The sequence below is a fragment of the Podarcis vaucheri genome (assembly GCF_965113315.1).
Source record: "Podarcis vaucheri genome assembly, chromosome: 6".
Taxonomy (NCBI): domain Eukaryota; kingdom Metazoa; phylum Chordata; class Lepidosauria; order Squamata; family Lacertidae; genus Podarcis; species Podarcis vaucheri.
Genome location: NC_138764.1, coordinates 75,753,881 through 75,772,218, shown reverse-complemented (window position 1 = coordinate 75,772,218; position 18,338 = coordinate 75,753,881). Strand labels below are relative to the sequence as shown.

The following is an 18,338-nucleotide window of genomic DNA, read 5'->3' as shown; positions in this document are numbered from 1 at the left end:
TCCTGCTCTGTTGCCCCATTTCTATAGAATCCTGCAAATGTCTGTCTCATATTTAATGAAAATCCACCTTCCTCATCTTATGCAAGGAAATCACCTGTTGAGTGCAGCAGAGTAAATAACACAGCATTGTGTATTGATTCACTGAACAATGCTGCTATCCATATTCTGTGCATATTGTGACCCTGGGGATTTGTTTGGAGAGTGCAGTAGAAATCTGTAAATAAATAAAACCATGATTGTAGTGAAACAACAAGTGAACTGCTGCTACATAAATTGATCTTTGAACATTTTCACTGCTGTGCTATTCTCTTGAGCAATTTCTTCCACTGCTTCAATTAAATACTGTGGTGATCCAATGATGCTGAGATACATGTCACATTATTGCTTACTACTGCTTTCCTTTTTTCACATCTGGAAAATGGGTATAAGTATGACAGATGCATCAAATAAAAAGCAAAATGCAGAAGGAACATTCTGGATTAAGCTGATAAACAAAAAGCAAGCAATGCTTCTGACTGAGAAATGCAAAATAATGTCCATATGTTGAGAATTATTGATAATAATTCCAGCTACACAGTTTTCAGTTTTAAATAGACGGGAAAGCAATTTACTCGAATATCAGCAGGCCATTTCTGTGGTCAAAAGTTATTAGAAGCTAAAAAATAGTACAAGAATAAGATGCAATCAGTACAACACAGTCTCTGTGGCCAAATCTTCTTAGCTTTGCCTTATAAAAAACATACAAAAATGAAAATAGAAACAATTTAAGATGAGCACACAAATTCATGATTCTCTATTGATTCTAAAATATAATTACCGGTAATTGACCAGACTGATGTGTCAGTAGTATAGTAGGGAAGATTTGTATGCCCATTCTGAAAGAATGAACTTAACAAAGAGGCACAAAGAAATGACTTTTGCTGTATAAATTACATTATAAAGTCTAGTGACGCTATTATATTCAAAAGGTCTAGAAAATGGAAATGACATATAACATCTTATTGGCTCTTTGCCAAGAAGTACCTGAAACCTCATGCATATATGCAGTGCCTTTTCCTGGGGGTACGCAGGGGGATGCATACCCCTAAACATTTTGCGAATCTAACTTTGACCTCATTGAGGGGTAGTATTTCAATATGAGTAGGAAAATGAGAGTACCCCTAAGCATTTTTTTTAGAAAAAAGCACTGCATATATGTGATCTGACTTAACATTACTAAATGGGAGTAAACAAAAGATATATTCCTCAATGATGGCACTTGGTTCAATTTCCTATCTTCTAGAAAAGAAACTAACCTGCTATTCAGTTAGGGTTATGGTGCATAAAAATCCCTGTTCAAAGGTTTGGGTTAGAAACTCTGGCCCTGGTTTAGACCTTACCTAGTAAGCATTTGTGGAAACTAAATCTTGGCACTGTTCAGCTGTAGAAAGGAAATATGGTGAATTCATTGAGGAATATCAGTCATAGCCAACTTCTTGGCATATGTGTCACATGCAGAGTTCAAAGAGTGTAACAGACTAGAGCATTTATCCTTTGATGCAGTTGAATGAGATGAGAGTAGCAAATAGTGTAATTTAGGCTATGTTATGTGATAGCTAGCTGTTGGTTCCTCTGCCACATTGCACCCTAATTCCAGGTTTGCCACCCATTGTATATTTTACCTTGTAAATTAGTTTTCTTAGCTCCTTTCTCTTGTAAACTCTTAGCACCTGTCTGAAATGCAGATTAAGAAACTATTTGGGGTAGATTCATAGTTTAACAGCAGAGAGAAATATGATTATAAAAGGCATCTGTCTCTCATTATTGTACGATTTGACTAGTTAGAATGAGCATTTGAAAGAATTTGCTAGCTTGACCACTGTTGAATCCATGGGTGGCATCACTCATTTTGGGTTTAGACCTTACCTTACACAGTAATTGTTTACATATTTCTCCTTATTAGACTTTTTCAGTAAAAAGATCAGTATTACTTGTCTGAATGCTTGTAAACTAATGAAATAATTCTTACTGCTTCCGGAACATGTTTTCAGACATATGTTTGTGACTCATTCTTCAGCTTTTAATAAGTAAATGCAAACTTTTGAGCTGATTCTCAATCTTACAAATTGTTGGTGGGCTACCTGTTCATAAACTCTGACATCAAGATAAAAGCAACAAATCTAAAATTTGAGGGTTTAATAGACTCTGAACCTCTAGACTCCCAAAGAGGTCTCTAAAGCACAAGACCTACAAAACAGTTGAAGTGTTGCAGGAAAAAGCAACTGTATACTACAGCAGTCCTGTTTATCTTCATACTCTTCTGTGCTACAGGGGAGGATATTCAGAAAATCATTTGACTTTGAATGCATTTTACAGTTCTAGGGCTTTTTCAGACTCTCTTATTGCACTGTAACTATAACCCAGTTACAGTTGCATATGTGAGCCAAACATTTTACTGCCATTCTCAGTAATGTGGTGTTTGGGCTTTCAGAAGCTAGCTAATGTACCTTTTGCATTGAATATAGTTTGGTTGGCAGCTTGTGGCTGGTGTCTGTAGCATCACTGGTGATAAGTTACACATTTCTCTCCCCATCCATCCATTCTAAGGGAAGTTTTTTGTGAATTTTTTTACTTTGATTTTTTACTGCTGTACTTCTTCAGAAGCACTAATGATTGCCAGGCGTTTTCTATTTCCCATTGGCAGAGGTCATCCAACAGCCATTGTAGATGTTCCTGATTTACATTTCTATGAAAAAAGGCCAGTTTTAAGTTTCCCTTTTTGAAATCCATGTTTTCTGGACAAGCCATTGCTTGTGGCAATTAAAGCTTTGGTTTGCTACAAAATTGAAACTTGTTATACAACCAGAGTATATAATACAAAATGTCTGGTCATGCAGTTTGTGTGCACTAAACAATTGTATCTTTTTAGAGACAAAGATCACTTAGAGGATCACTTACCTGAAGGCTAAGGCTGCAGATGAATACAAGGGCTTAGTGGACAATTTTGGTGCAGTGAAAGATGCCATTCCTGTATTCTCATGTCTCTGGGTCATGCTTCATGACTTTCTGGGTCAAATGGAAAGGCAAAATGATACATTACAAGGCCTTTTTCTTGCATTTATAATCCCTAACCTTGGAAATCAGATCTCTACACACACATACACACGAACATGGAGGTGTTTGTGATACTGATCTATAATACTATATATAATATATTTTTGTTTTGTGTTGAAGCAGTTTGTGGCATAGAAGAGCAGCATGTGTTACCGTGAGAAGACCTGATATAGCCAGGAAAAGATGCAGGTGGCATTCTAACTTTAGCTATGCAGAAGTGTACTTGGCCACCACTGAAACTCAGGCTTCCAGGTTCAGGGTTGAAGCTAGGAACACACCCAAACTGCAAACCTGTGTCCAAGAGGTCTGCTATCTCATCTAAGATAGAGTTAGGCCAGGGCCAACTCTGCTTTGTCTGAATCAGGATTCAATGTCTTCACTCTTATCCAGTCTTATTATAGATGTCAAAAAAATGATTCAGAATCTGAACAGCTTTCTTGGATTTAAATGGAAAGGAAAGGTAGCATTGAGCATCCTCAGCATATTGTTAACACAGAACCTCAACACCACGGATGCTCTCTGTTAAGTTGTGGGTTGACATAGCAGCCGGCACAGCGATTTCTTCAAGTAGCTCTTTTATTCTGGTAAGCTGGAAATAAACTGCCTGCGAACAGCTCAGCCGGCCTGTATTTATAGTCAGCCGGCTGTCAACATTGTAACAATAACAGCTCAGAGTTCCCGCCTAAAATAACGGACGCGGACCTGAGTGAAAACTATCTACAGACCTGAGTGAAAACTATATACAGTATCCCCCTGTTGGCCCAGGGTGAAACTACACTACATAACACCCCTCCCCACCGAGATAAGGCGTTAGTTACAATCGTAATGGTTTCCTTATGTACAGCACTACGCGTAATGGTTCAATTAGGCACAAAAGCATATCGGTTACATTTCCCCTACTTAGACCAACAGTGATACCTGTCCAACAACATAGTCCTTTAAATAAGTTGGGCGCTTGGAAACTCTGCCAGACCGCCGGGGACTGGTAGCCAAGTCCGGAGGGCCACACAGTTCTCGCTGAGGCTGTGGTGCGACCCTAGGTGGCGTTGGAACCAACTCCCCTGGATCCGCTGCTGTGGGTGGAGCCTCCGCAAGTGGAGTGGTCTGAGTCTGTTCTGAAACGGCTTGGTTTGGCTCCACGCTGGCAGTTTGCGAGGGAGGTGTAGGTGGGGCCTCGCCATCTGTACGTGTCTCTTCCGGAGCCGCAAACGCAGTTGGGGGCACCTCGGTAGTGTCCAAGTCCCCAACCCTGCGCCTAAGCTGGTCTATGTGCCGTCGCCACAAGCGTCCGTCTTCGAGTGCCACCTGGTATGAGCGAGGTCCAGTGACTCCCACTACTGTGGCTGGCACCCAAGGGATGTCCCCCACATAGTTCCGGGCAAAGACCTGGTTTCCTGGGACAAATGACCGTGGTGCGTTGGCACAGCCTGGGGGTTCAGCCACGGCAAAGTCTGGGTGTAGCCGGTCGAGCGGTGACCTGAGGCGGCGGCCCATAAGCAGTTCAGCAGGGCTCCTCCCTGTGGCCGCATGAGGGGTGATGTGTTGCACGAACAAGTATTCGGCGACCCGCTCATGCCAGTCTCCCCGGTCCAGGCGCGCCAGTGCCTCTTTTGTCGAGCGCACCATTCTTTCTGCTTGCCCGTTGCTGGATGGATGAAAAGGTGCCGTTAGGGCATGGCGGATGCCCAGTCCCAAAAGATACCGCTCAAACGTGCCTGACGTGAACTGCGGTCCGTTGTCAGAGACCAGGACATCAGGACACCCATGCGTTGCAAACAGGCCTCGCAGCACCCGGATGACAGCTTCGGGTAGTGGTGGAGGGCATCAGGGCGACCTCCAGCCATTTGGAATAGGCGTCCACCACTACCATAAAGGTCCGGCAGTGAAAGGGGCCAGCCAGATCGATGTGCACCCTCGACCAGGGTGTCTTTGGCGTCTCCCAGGTGTGTCCCTTAGCTGCCGGTGGTGCAGGCCTCGACTCTTGGCACGCTTGGCAGGCGGACACCCAGGCAGTGATGGCATCGTCCATATTAGGCCACCAGATGTAACACCGAGCCAACGCCTTCATTTTGACAATTCCCGGGTGGCCAACGTGCAGAGCCTCCAGGACGCGCTGACGGAGTCCCTGGGGAATCACGACGCGGTCTCCCCACAGCAGACAGCCGCGATGAGCTGAGAGTTCATGTTGTCTGGTTGCGAAGGGCTGGAACTCCGATGCAAAAGGCCCTTGTGGCCACCCCCTCCACACCCAGTTGAGCACCCGGCTGATGGTGCGATCCTGGGCAGACGCGGAGGCCACAGTGGCAGCCGATACAGGCGCTGTCGGAAGATCCTCAATCAGAAGGAGCGATGAAGCTGGAGCCGGGTCTTCCACAAATGCTGGAAGAGGGCAACGGCTGAGGGCGTCGGCATGGCCCATCGATTTCCCCGGGCGATGGATGAGCCGGTAGTGGTAGGCAGCCAGGAAAACAGTCCATCGCAGCATGCGTGGTGAGAGGACCGGTGGAGTTGGACGATCACCGGCGAGGAGGCCCAGGAGTGGCTTGTGGTCAGTGATGAGGTCAAAAGTCCTGCCATAGAGGTATTCATGGAACCTCTTCACTCCAGCCACAAGTGCCAATGCCTCCTTGTTGAGCTGGCTGTAATTCCGTTCCGTCGGAGATAGTGTCCTGGAAAAGTAGGCGAGCGGTGCTTCTCTTCCATCTGGAAAACGGTGACTAAGGACAGCACCGATGCCAAAAGGTGAGGCGTCGCAGGCAAGGACCAGCGGCCTGGATTCACTGTACTGTACCAGCACACTGTCTGAAGAAAGGAGAGCCTTGACCGCGTTGAAGGCCGTCGTCTCCCGATGACCCCAGGCCCAAGGCGTCTTAGTGCTAAGGAGTCGGTGAAGAGGCTCAGCCACTGTGGCTTTGTGGGGCAGGAACATGTTATAAAAGTTCAGCAGCCCCAGGAATGCCTGCAACTCCGTTTTGTTTTTTGGGGTGGGGGCCTGCTGGATAGCGCGGATCTTGGATGTGGTTGGATGAAGGCCGGAGGCATCGATAAGATAGCCCAGGAACTCTACCTGTGAAACGGCAATCTGGCACTTCTCCCTCTTTACCTTGAGCCCGGCCTCCTGGAACCTGGTCAGCACGGCACGGAGGCGCTCGAACAGCTGCTGGTGTGAGTCTGCAGACACCAAGACGTCATCAAAATATGGTACCACGCCCGGAAGCCCTTGCAGGAGACGCTCCATAAGGCTTTGGAAGATGCCAGGAGCCACACTCACCCCGAACTGCAACCGGCGGCAACGGAATGCCCCCCGGTGGGTGACGATCGTCTGGGCCTCAGCAGTGGCATCATCGACAGGCAGTTGTTGATAGGCTTGGGCAAGGTCCAGCTTAGCGAAGACCTTACCCTCACCCAGGGAATGCAGCAGGTGGTGGACAACAGGAACCGGATAAGCGTGCTGCTGAAGTGCCTTGTTAATCGTGCACTTGTAGTCAGCGCAGATTCTCACCGACCCATCTGGCTTGACAGGCGTGACGATGGGGGTTTCCCACTTTGCGTGGTCAACCGGCTCCAAAACTCCTTGGGCAATCAGTTTGTCCAGTTGTTCGTCCACCTTAGCCTTGAGAGCAAAGGGAACCCGGCGTGGCTTTAGCTTGATGGGGGCGACTTGTGGATCAAGGCTAAAGGAGATGGGCGTACCTGTATATTGCCCCAAGGTGCCGTCAAAAACCTCGGCAAAGTCTTTGACCAGACCCTCAGTCTCTGCGTTAGAGATGCAGTTGATGCCGGTGATTTCCAGGCCGAGGGCATCAAACCAGTCTAGCCCTAGGAGGCTTGGCCGCTGACCTTCGACCACCACCAACCGGAGCAGGCCCGAAAAATCCTTGAAGGCGATCCGGAACCGGCCAACGCCTACCACGGGAATGTCGTTTCCCTGGTAGTCTCTCAGGTGTACGCGGTGAGAGTCAAGTTGCCTTTTGGACACTCTGGGTACCAGTCTTTTGAGGGTGCTCCATGACACGATGGACAGGGCAGACCCGGTGTCGATCTCCATGTCACATGGAGCTCCTTCAATGAGCACCGTGACGTTCAGCTTGCGTCGCGTCGACGAGTCGGTTTGGCCAATTGTGGTTCCAGACGGGCAGCGGCAGTTGGTGAGAGCGAAACAACTTTCCTTGGCAGACTGGAGTGAAGACTTGGACTTGCGAGTCGATGAAGGGGGGGTGTCAGACGGAGCCAATCGGCAGACCTTAGCGATGTGGCCCCTTCTGGAACACTTCCTACAGATGGCGTCTCTAAATCGACACTTGGCACGGGAATGGTTGCCTCCGCAGCCAGCACATTCCGGTTGGCCCTTGGAGTTCTGTTGGAACTTCCTGCGCTCCCGCTTTGTCTGGTGCACATCATCGTCTTCACTGGAGGATGCCTCATCACTGCTGGCCTCTTCATGATGCACCGGAACTGGCTCCCTAGCAAGACGCGGGCTGCTGGACTTGCGGATCTCCTGAGCGGAGCGTTCAGCAGCTTCTGAGGCCACAGCCTCCTCAATGGCTTTCTGTAGCGTGAGGTCTGGCTTGGCTAGGAGACGCCGTTGCAGATGGATGTCCCGGACCCCGCAGACGATTCGATCCATCAGGGCATCGTCTAAGTCTCGGAACTCACAGTGCATTGCAGCCTGTCGCAGGGCGGTGGTGTAGTTGTTGATTGACTCCCCCTCTGCCTGGTTCCGGTGGTAGAACGCATGGCGGGCAGCAATCTTGGACGGCTTTGGTGCGTAGTGGCTGCGGAGCTTCTCTTGGATCGTGTCCCATGGTGTTTCCTGGACTGCTTCAGGCGCAACCAATGCTCGGGCCGTCTCAAACACCTCAGGCCCACAGAGGCTGAGGAATAGGCCCCGCTTCCGATCCTTTGATACTGCTGTCAGCTCGTTGGCTTGGAGGTAGCAGTCGAACCGAGCGAGGTAGGAGTCCCATGATTCAGATGCTGGCGCAAACGGCGGTAGAGGCACAAGTGAAGCCATGATTCCGATGCCGGCGTGAAGGGCGATGGATGGAACACAGTGCTCCAGCCAGAACAGTCAGCTCTGAATTGGTTCTGCCCAGTGATTTCGCTCAGTGATTTCGCTCTGTGATTCAGCTCAGTTCAGAGGCTGGCCGCATCTGGCTGTGCTCTGATGTCCATCCATCCCACCTTCGTCGCCAGTGTTAAGTTGTGGGTTGACATAGCAGCCGGCACAGCGATTTCTTCAAGTAGCTCTTTTATTCTGGTAAGCTGGAAATAAACTGCCTGCGAACAGCTCAGCCGGCCTGTATTTATAGTCAGCCGGCTGTCAACATTGTAACAATAACAGCTCAGAGTTCCCGCCTAAAATAACGGACGCGGACCTGAGTGAAAACTATCTACAGACCTGAGTGAAAACTATATACAGTATCCCCCTGTTGGCCCAGGGTGAAACTACACTACATAACACTCTCACACAGTGGTTAGCACTGAGGCAAGATGGAGTCATAGCCCAATGGCCAAATCATCAAACAGGAGTTCCCTAGCACCACTTTTTGAAACTGACCCTGTACAAAGGACTAGAACCACCATAAATCAGTGCCTCCAAGTCCTATCACAACCAGGCAGTTCACAAGAATAGGATTCCACGGTTGATAGTAACAAAAGCCACAGAGAGGTCTGGCAGAACCACCAGGGACATGCTTTCCCTGTCCAGTTCCTGGAGTAGATTGTCCACCAAGAGGATCAAAGCTGCCTCCATCCCATAACCAACCTGAAACTGCATTCAAATGGCTCTAGATAATGTCTTAAATTTTAAAAAATCCTGAAGTTAAGATGCCACCACATGCTTGAGCACCTTTCCCAAGAATGGAGTACTGGAGACTGGATGGAAATCATTCGGTACTGTCTTCATTATTTCAGGAAACAAGATGTAACGGAGCTCGCCCCGTTGCGGGGATTCAAACCGCTGACCTTCTGATCGGCAAGTCCTAGGCTCTGTGGTTTAACCCACAGCGCCACCCGCATCCCTTAGCAAAACCCATATTCTGTCCTAAATACACACCTTAGATAGACCACTGTGACTCCAATCCCTCTCTCCATCCAGGTCTTGCGACTGATGAAGTGAGCTGTAATCCAAGAAAGCTTGTAACATAATAAATTTGTTAATTTTTAAGATGTCACAAGAATCTTTGTGTTTGCTGCAAATGACTAACATGCCTACCCCTCAGATATGTTTAAAATAGAATACCTTTTTCAAGACAGTAATTCTAAACTTACATTTTAAATGTGATTTTAAAATGTTTTTGTTCATGCTGCTTGCTTTTAGTTCTCCCTTCCTAGGGCTTTAACAATATACTCAGGTCCGGCTATCTGCTAGCCGAATATTCACTTAGCACATATAAAGAATTATGCCCAAACCTGCTGTACACTTCAGATTCACTTATCCAAACAAAAAACATCCTTGTTTGTGCTTTGCTGGTTGGTGGCAGCCATTTTCGGGTAGAAACCACAGAAAGAGGGCTGGGAGGCAAGATAGGACAAGTCAGAGAGCAAGAGAGAGTGGACAAATCGGGGAGCAGGTGAGATCAGATAAATCCGTTTCCCCCCTTTCTCTTTCTCTTTCTCTTGCTGATTGGATGCAGCCATTTCAGGAAGAAACCATGGAGAGAAATGGGGAAAGGTTGGGAAATCCTGCATTAGAAATATTTTCATAGGAAATAGTGTAAATTGTAGATCTGGTATGTGAATGCTCGCCTAATGAACAATTTCCAGGGAGCACATTCTGTTCGTTAAGTAGGACCTGCGTAGCAAAGTAGCAAATAACACCACCATCCATTGTGTAGGAATAGGATTATGCATTCCTAGAACCACAAATAAGTAAATTTCACATCGTGTGGAATACAGTGGATGAGGATCTTATGTCTTGCTCAAATTAAATACAAGTTCACTTTGCAGAATAAGCACCTAACAGATTTCCCCACTCCTTTATAAAAACTTGTTTCTGCCTTGTTCTGTGACCTTAGGAGCTATTCCTTCCTTTGAAAAGAATTGCTTGCTTCGGCAGTGTAGCATACTTCATATGAATGTAGTATTTCTTGTACAAAGTGGCATCTTACCTTTAAACCTTTTCCTTTTTTCTAGTGTAATAATATGCCTAGGGGAATATGGTTTGAGGTCTGCATAGAGTTAAAGAGAAGCTTATTTATTCATCTTATCAAAGGCAGCGGTTATTTAAAACTGAATGAACATAGTAGCAATTAAAGGAATTGCTCAATGTAAAAGAAAGATGACAGAGCTTAACTTTCAGATTGTTGGTGGACAACTGCAACCGTACTGGCCCCGCTTCCAATAACAAATTGCGCATTTGCAGAGAAGGTTTTCGCCTAGCCACCCTGGTATTCTAGCATTCTATTTGTACGGAGTTTTTCCTTAATTGTGGGGGTGTATTGAGGCATTGGCTCAGTTAACACGTAATGGTGTCTAATCATGGCTTGGCGCTAAGGTGGGCTCCCTGAGAAGAGATAGTGTCTGCTTTGCTTGTCCTCACTGGTACTGCTATTGTGTTACTGTGAGCTAAGCCACAATTTGGCTTAGTGTATCATCTGAACCTGGACATGTGGTTTGTCTCATTCCAGACAAATCACAAGCTGTAACCACTAGTGTATTTGCTGAAATGGTGCAACTAATGCAACATAGGAAGTTGCCGATAGTATGTATATTCTGCATTTTACACAAATACATTGGGCTCAAAGTGGTCCACAGAAGACAATTCAAGTACAATAGCACAAATAAGAATAATACACTAGATGATACCATCAAGTACAATAGCACAAATAAGAATAATACACTAGATGATACCATCTACAGTGGTACCTCGCAAGACGAATGCCTTGCAAGACGAAAAACTCGCAAGATGAAAGAGTTTTTTGTTTTTTGAGTTGCTTTGCAAGACGAATTTCCCTATGGGCTTGCTTCGCAAGACGAAAACGTCTTGCGAGTTTGTTTCCTTTTTCTTAAAACCGTTAATACCCAGGAAACCGTGCTTCGCAGGACGAAAAATCCGCAAGACGAATAACCTCGCAGAACGAATTAATTTCGTCTTGTGAGGCACCACTGTACTTTTGTTTGTGAGCGAGAAAGAGAAGATGTATGTTTTCTTTAATAGGAAGAATAAAGTATTCTTTGTTCTTCTAATGCAAGCTTTAATTGTATGTATTCTCTACAGATTCTGTGATCAGACCTTGATCATACAGCATTTATATCAGTATAAAATTTTAATTGTACTTTATGTTCCCTTAATACCTTATGCTAATAATTCAGTATGCACTGGCAATTGGATTAGAGCTTTCGAAGTGAGTAGTTTCTCTTGTTAGCTTACCTAAAACTTAGGTCTGACTTGGATAAGTATTCTTACATTATTGCTGTGATCAGTTTCTGAGCTGGCTGTGTGTGAGAGCAAGACAGGCAAAAATAGCTTAATTTATTTTAGTGCTTACTCTACACTTTTACATTAGAGGAGCCATGAAACTGGCTTACAAATTTTATTGAAAGGGGACCTTTTAATTAAAAAAAATATATTAAAAGCATCTAATCACAATCAAACATCTGAAGCAAAATTTAGAACGGGTATAACTAAACCATCTGCCTGGATAGACTTGCCAAAACAGAAAAGTTTTCAATAGGCATCAAAAGGAGTATAGTGATGGTGCTAGCTTAATGTTAGTAGTGAGCTGCAAAGTATAGGTGCCAAAAGAAGACTCCTTACAAACGCAGAAAGGATATTGTATGGCGCTAGCAGAAGTGCCTCTTTTGCAGATCAAAGTGAAACTGCACACATGAGGTATGACAATCCCTTAAGTAAACTGGTTCCAAACAGTTAAGAACTTTATATACCAATAAGAACAACTCAGGCTGGTAGTGAACTGGCAGTCAGTGCAGATCTTCAAGCACAGGTGTAATATGCTAACAGACTCCTGTCAGCAATCATGCCACTGCATTTTGCACTAACTGCAGTTTCCGGACAAAAACGGGAAATCCCATGTAGAGGACATTGCAGTCGACTAGTCTTGAAGTTACATCCTCTTACAGCAATAGTCTTCCGTTGAAAAGGATGAATGTGGATGAAACAGGCTTTACTCAGCCTGTACCAACACGAAACATGGGATCAGCATTGAGCTGCCAGAAATCTCGCCAGATCCAAGTTGAGCCATTAGGCTTCAGGACCAATACAATAAGGCTACACCATAATTCCACAGTATTCTAACTCAGCATTTCCTGAAACTGTAAAGCCCTATATGGCCTAGGACCCTTGTACCTACGGGACTGCCTCTCCTGGTACGCCCCACGGAGGACCTTACGTTCTGCAACTAATAACACCTTGGAGATCCCGGGCCTCAGAGAGATCAGGCTGGCCTCGACCAGGGCCAGGGCCTTTCTGGCCTTGGCCCCGGGGGCCTGATGGAACACTCTGTCACGAGATCAGGGCCCTGTGGGATTTGACATCTTTTCACAGGGCCTGCAAGACAGAGTTGTTCTGCCAGGCCTTTGGTCAGGGCTCAGCCTGACTCCCCTTTTCTTTTTGTATAAGAACTAATATGAAAGAGGCCTCCCAGCATTCTCACAGGCCCATATAAGATCATCATAAACAGTTGGGCCGATGAGCACTTACTGTTCCTAACCCTAACCCTGCGGAAAGGCATCTAATTAGATTTAAATTTGATTTTGACCTGTTTTTAGGATGTAATTTAATTATTGCTTGATTTTATACCAATGTTATATATCTGATGTTAGCCACCCTGAGCCCGACTTTAGCCAGGGAGGGCAGGATATAAATAAAAGATTGTTGTTGTTGTTGTTGTTGTTGTTGTATGTTGCATTCTGCATTCCTTTGGGCAGTTGCACCTTCCCAGGAGTGGTATTGTACTGCTGGGATTAAAGAAATTGTGGTGCAGATTTGACATCAGTGAGGCTGCTTGGTCTTTCAGCACACTGCCCTTATTCTGCCTGTGCTGCTTATGTTTATCCCTATTAGTTGAAAACTGGAATTCAGTTGATGCCCCCTGGTGAATTCATCTGTTCCAGGTGACTTGAGAGAAATGCTCCTCCCATGCCAGTCATGCAACAGATTCAGAGTAAATACTTCTGAGGTCTGACAAGTATTGTGTAACCTTAGGCTTATTAAAAATCCTTATCCGCAGGTAAATTGTCGTTCCTTATTATTGTACCTTTTCTGATCTGAACCCTAGTCAAGCTATTCTGTATATAATCAACACCATCTATAAACACTACTGATTTCTGTATTTGAGGCTCCAGGGTTGCTGTGTTTGTTCTGTCCCATGATTCCCCTATGGAAGATTGTGAGCTGTGGGAGAGAGGAAGGGGATAATTCCAGGGAGACCTGTGGGACTGCCTGAAAAGCAAACAACACAGGATCAGGAATTGTATCTTTGTGGTTTAGGTGGTATATAAAGGAGGGTTTTATTAAAGCACTTGGCCAACCATCAAAGAGGAAGGGGCGTAGCTCATTGGTAGAGTATCTGCTTTGCATTCAGAAGGTCTCAGGTTCAATCCTGATCATCTCCAGGTATGGCTAGGAATGTTAGTCCTGCTGCCAGTCAGTGCAGGCAGTAAAGCGCTAATTGTCCTGTTTTGGTGTATGGCAGGTTTGTAATTTTCCAGAGGCTGAAAATTGTTTCTCTTATGAGACTCCGTAATGGTGATATTAAAGCAAGTGCAAAGGAGGATTGGAGATAAGCTGGTGGCATACTTCAATCCAGGCAGAAAGATTTACCAACAAGCTATTCCCAGGGCTTTCGTATTATGTGGACACAACTCAAAACAGCAAACAGCATCATCACCCACCACTAGAAACCAATAGGCTATTCAGTCCAGTCACTGGGAAGAGCATTGTAAGGTGTTCCAGGTGAAATGGTCAACACAAGTAGAAGCTATCAGGAGCCTTATCTCTATAACCTGACCCAAGGTGGGATGAACTTCTGCTGGATGGACACATCCTGGTTTATACTTCTGCAGAAAGAAATGTTGCAAAAGGGCACTTGAATATTATCTGGAAGTGACATTCATGGGTAGCTTGTAATATTTAAAGCACCCTTTGCAAAACCTAATGCCCTCCATATGTTTTGGGCTACAACTCTCACCAGCCCCCTAGTTAGAATGCAAGATTGCTTAGTCCAGTCTACCTTGGGCAGAACCATAGTAAATTGTAGAATGACCAGGCAAGCTCAAACAAGAGTTTGATCAATGGCTGGAAAGAAGATGAGTTTTCTCTGCTTTACTGCTGTTATTGCCCTAACTTGGGGGTGATTTTCAAAGAAAAGTTCTGGTTGAGTGTCCCTTGTCTTCTCAGCAGTAGTACTTGTAGTGAATTTCCTTCCTTTTATGGTGGGCAGAAGGTAGATCTGTGTCTGCTGGTAGATCTCAGGGCATTCTGCAACAACAACAACAACAACAACAACAATAATAATAATTTATTATTTATACCCCGCCCATCCCAGCTACTCCGGGCGGCTTCCCAAAAAAATATTAAAATACTGTACTACATCAAACATTAAAAGCCTCCCTAAACAGGGCCACCTTCAGATGTCTTCTAAAAGTCTGGTAGTTGTTCTCTTTGACATCTGGTGGGAGGGCATTCCACAGGGAGGGCGCCACTACCGAGAAGGCCCTCTGCCTGGTTCCCTGTAACTTGGCTTCTTGCAGTGAGGGAACCGCCAGAAGGCCCTTGGTGCTGGACCTCAGTGTCCGGGTACAAGAATTTCTGACTCCCAGTTGCTTGAAAAAAGCAGTAACAAGTAATTAACAAGTGCTACCAACACAAAGGGACGCGGGTGGCGCTGTGGGTAAAACCTCAGCGCCTAGGACTTGCCGATCGCATGGTCAGCGGTTTGAATCCCCGCGGCGGGGTGCGCTCCCGTCGTTCGTCCCAGCGCCTGCCAACCTAGCTGTTCGAAAGCACCTCCGGGTGCAAGTAGATAAATAGGGACCACTTACCAGCGGGAAGGTAAACGGCGTTCCGAGTGCTGCGCTGGCTCGCCAGATGTAGCTTTGTCACGCTGGCCACGTGACCCGGAAGTGTCTGCAGACAGCGCTGGCTCCCGGCCTATAGAGTGAGATGAGCGCACAACCCTAGAGTCTGGCAAGACTGGCCCGTACGGGCAGGGGTACCTTTACCTTTACCTTTTACCAACACATTATACTGCTGGAATGAAGAAAGGTTGGGAAACATGCGTGGAAGGACTGTGTACTTTGTTCGATTCAAGCCTCAAAATTAGTTCCTAGGCTCTGAATTCTTTAATTCTTAGTGTGTGTGTTTTGCATCTGACTCTGGTTCAAGGATCTTGGGGTTCTAGTAAAAAAGCAAGATCACACAAGCCTGAAGTCTGCCAGTACCTGATGTAGGTGAGTTGCAGGCTACTTCCTTCTAGCAGTGCCATTGGGAAAGTAGCTAATGCTTCTTTAAGTGAGAGGAGAATGGGAACTTCGCAACCCTTATAAACTTGGTTAACTGCAAGGGATAGCAGATTTGCCTGGAACCTGCATAAACTGATAATAGTGTGATTTAAGAAAAGGACATTTTTGAAGACACATAGCTGGCTTGGGACTATATGGCAAATATGCACTGAGTTTTGTGTTGCGTCCATTTAGTTTGTATGCTGTTGAAATTTTGAATAAAAATGTTTTTTTTTTAAAAAAAGGAACATAGCTATTCTGCCAAGGCATATGCTTTCAGATTAATTGTCGTATGGTGCTGCTATGAGAGGGAAGATAGGTTTTGGTGAAGTCTTTCCCTTCCACCTTTCCAGTGTGGGAGTTCTGAAAGGAAGTGAAGATCTATGAGGCTCTGAAAGCAGAACAAACTGGCAGGGTTCAATCTGCCATTCCATGAAGTATGAACAAATCTAGCAGGGCCTCAAACCTATTTAGCCCCTTTCACCTGTTGGATTACAGACCAATCAGAGATAACTGCCTGTCAGACCCTGATATCTCCTCTGAGTGTCCATAGTCACGTGATTTGAGTGCCCGTCTTGTAGAAGGTGTCCTGTCTGCCCAGAGGCTTCCTTTTCTTTTGGATATTTCTGAACTCGTGGATGATTATTACTTATGAATCGCCTTTTGTATTAGTGTCAGAAAGTGATTTGCAGTCGTATCACAGGAGTAATGAATGATGGACTCATGGCATCTGCTTATCATGTCCTGACTTGGCCAGGTGTGGAGGCAATGTGTGAAGGAGTGTGAGCTACAAGGAATGGAACATGAACAATGAAATATTTAGTGGTGGTTTTCCTCAATTATATTTACCCATGGCAAAATAACTACTGTCACAGGTTAATCCTGTGTGGTGGCTGGGCCCTATAGACAAGAGGTTAAAAAAATGGAGTAAATGGAGTCCAGTAAAAAAAAAATGGAGTAAATAGAGTCCAGTAAAAATGGAGTCCAGTAAAAAAAATGGAGACAAAACAGACGTTAACTGTTCTTGGGACCTTCTGGTTGCTCTTGCACCTTCTCAGGTGTGCACAGCAATTCTTTGCAGTGGGTTTGGGAAGCCTAAATGGTGTCCCCACACAATTCTTTTTTACATCAGCTAAATTTAGATGCATGAAAGGGTTGCTTGGGCCGGGTGTTGCTTCTGTAGCATCTGAAGCAGGGCTTCATCTCTTCCTGCTTACCTTCCAACCAATCTTGAGTTTTCCTTAGGGTTATCCCAAGTCAACCAGCCTCTCCATAACATCTGCCCATGGGCATGTGATGATGTTGAAACAGAAAAGTAATGAGCTATGCGGTCTGAAAGTTTGTCAGTTTGTATGTTAAACCCTGAACAATTTCTGTTGTATATTGACATTAGTGTGAAACTGATGTGCAGATTATCACATTTTGCATTTGGTCCATTTGAATGTTACACTGCATGCTTTTGCAGGAAAATACGCATGTGTACAAGCAAAGTGCAGCTTCATGCAGTTTTCATGTTCTAGAAAACCTGACTGTATGAAGCAACCCTAACACCATCTTATTAAATGGCATTTGGCCAAATCTTTCTGCGAGTGTCAGACAAGTAGTTAAAGCAGTGTACCTGATCATTATTTATTTATTTATTTATTTTGTTTTATTTTGGGAGGAAAATGTATTTAGCTCTATGGTCTGTTAAGACAAGAGAATACATGGCAGTCCAAAGAAAGTATTAGGAAACTAAAACAGTTCGCACAGATGACATTTTCTGAAGATTTGTTGTGATTCTGTATGCAAATTTTTTTTTTATTATGACCTAATCGTTTAATGAGTATTCAACATTCTCCTTTCCCTCTGTTAACAGATGGCGCACTGCGTGACAAAGGTGGAACTGTCCATATCATGCGATAATCTGCTTGATAAAGATGTTGGCTCAAAATCTGATCCTCTATGTGTCCTGCTTCAAGATGTTGGTGGAAACCAGTGGACCGAAGTAAGGAATTGTTTGTAGTAATTTGAAAACTACCAGAAGTTGGCAGTGTCTCCTTTCTGAACACATCTGAACACTTGACGTTTTGATTAAAATTAATTAAGGATTAATATTTTACAGGTTTCAGCAATTAAATGAGCTAAATGACAACAAAATCTCACAAGTTTTTTTTGTATGTCCCATTTTTTTTTAATAAAAAAATTACAGGGCTTTTACGTAGCCCAAGCTTTTTAATCATGGAAGTTTTTATAAATTAGTTTTAACTGAATTTTGTGTTTGCTAATTGATTTCCTCTGGCTTTTGGTGGAGAAAGGAGGCCGGCAACAACATAGCATCAGCATTTTTAATATTCCCATTGTAATGCTGAAAGTTCCACTATGTTATCAAATATTTTTACTGTTTGAAGTTGCATTTGGAGACAGTACATCTTTAGTTACCCCAGAGTCAACATACCCAACTTTTTCCTCTCCTCCCCTTCTGGTTTTACTCAACATCCAACCTGAAAAAGTGTTCAGGAGAAATCAGAAGCCTGTTCACAACTTTGGTGTTTTGGTTGGCATGATTGCCCATAACTCTTGTTATTTTTTTGTGTCTTCTACAAGTAATTGACAGTGGAAAGATTGAAGGCAGTATATTTCTGTACTGGCCTGGGTCACATGTAATGCCGACTTCAAACAGTGACTAAGCCTGAGCAAGCAAGAATGTGAGCACACAGAGCAAAATCTGCAGCTGCCTTGCTGCTCCCCCAGGCTTACTGCTGCTGCACTAATCAAAACTAAGCCATGCCATGGTTTAG

General features: G+C 44.9%; 1 protein-coding gene across 3 annotated transcripts in view; it reads left to right on the top strand.

Moving 5' to 3' along the window:
- The window catches only part of CPNE1 (copine 1), a 58,856-nt gene that overhangs the window by 22,832 nt on the left and 17,686 nt on the right, over positions 1–18,338 (top strand). For all 3 annotated transcript variants that reach the window (XM_082228656.1, XM_082228658.1, XM_082228657.1), the window contains exon 2: positions 17,417–17,545. In XM_082228656.1, coding sequence (XP_082084782.1) covers positions 17,417–17,545 — 129 coding nt within the window. The remainder of the gene's footprint in view (positions 1–17,416; positions 17,546–18,338) is intronic.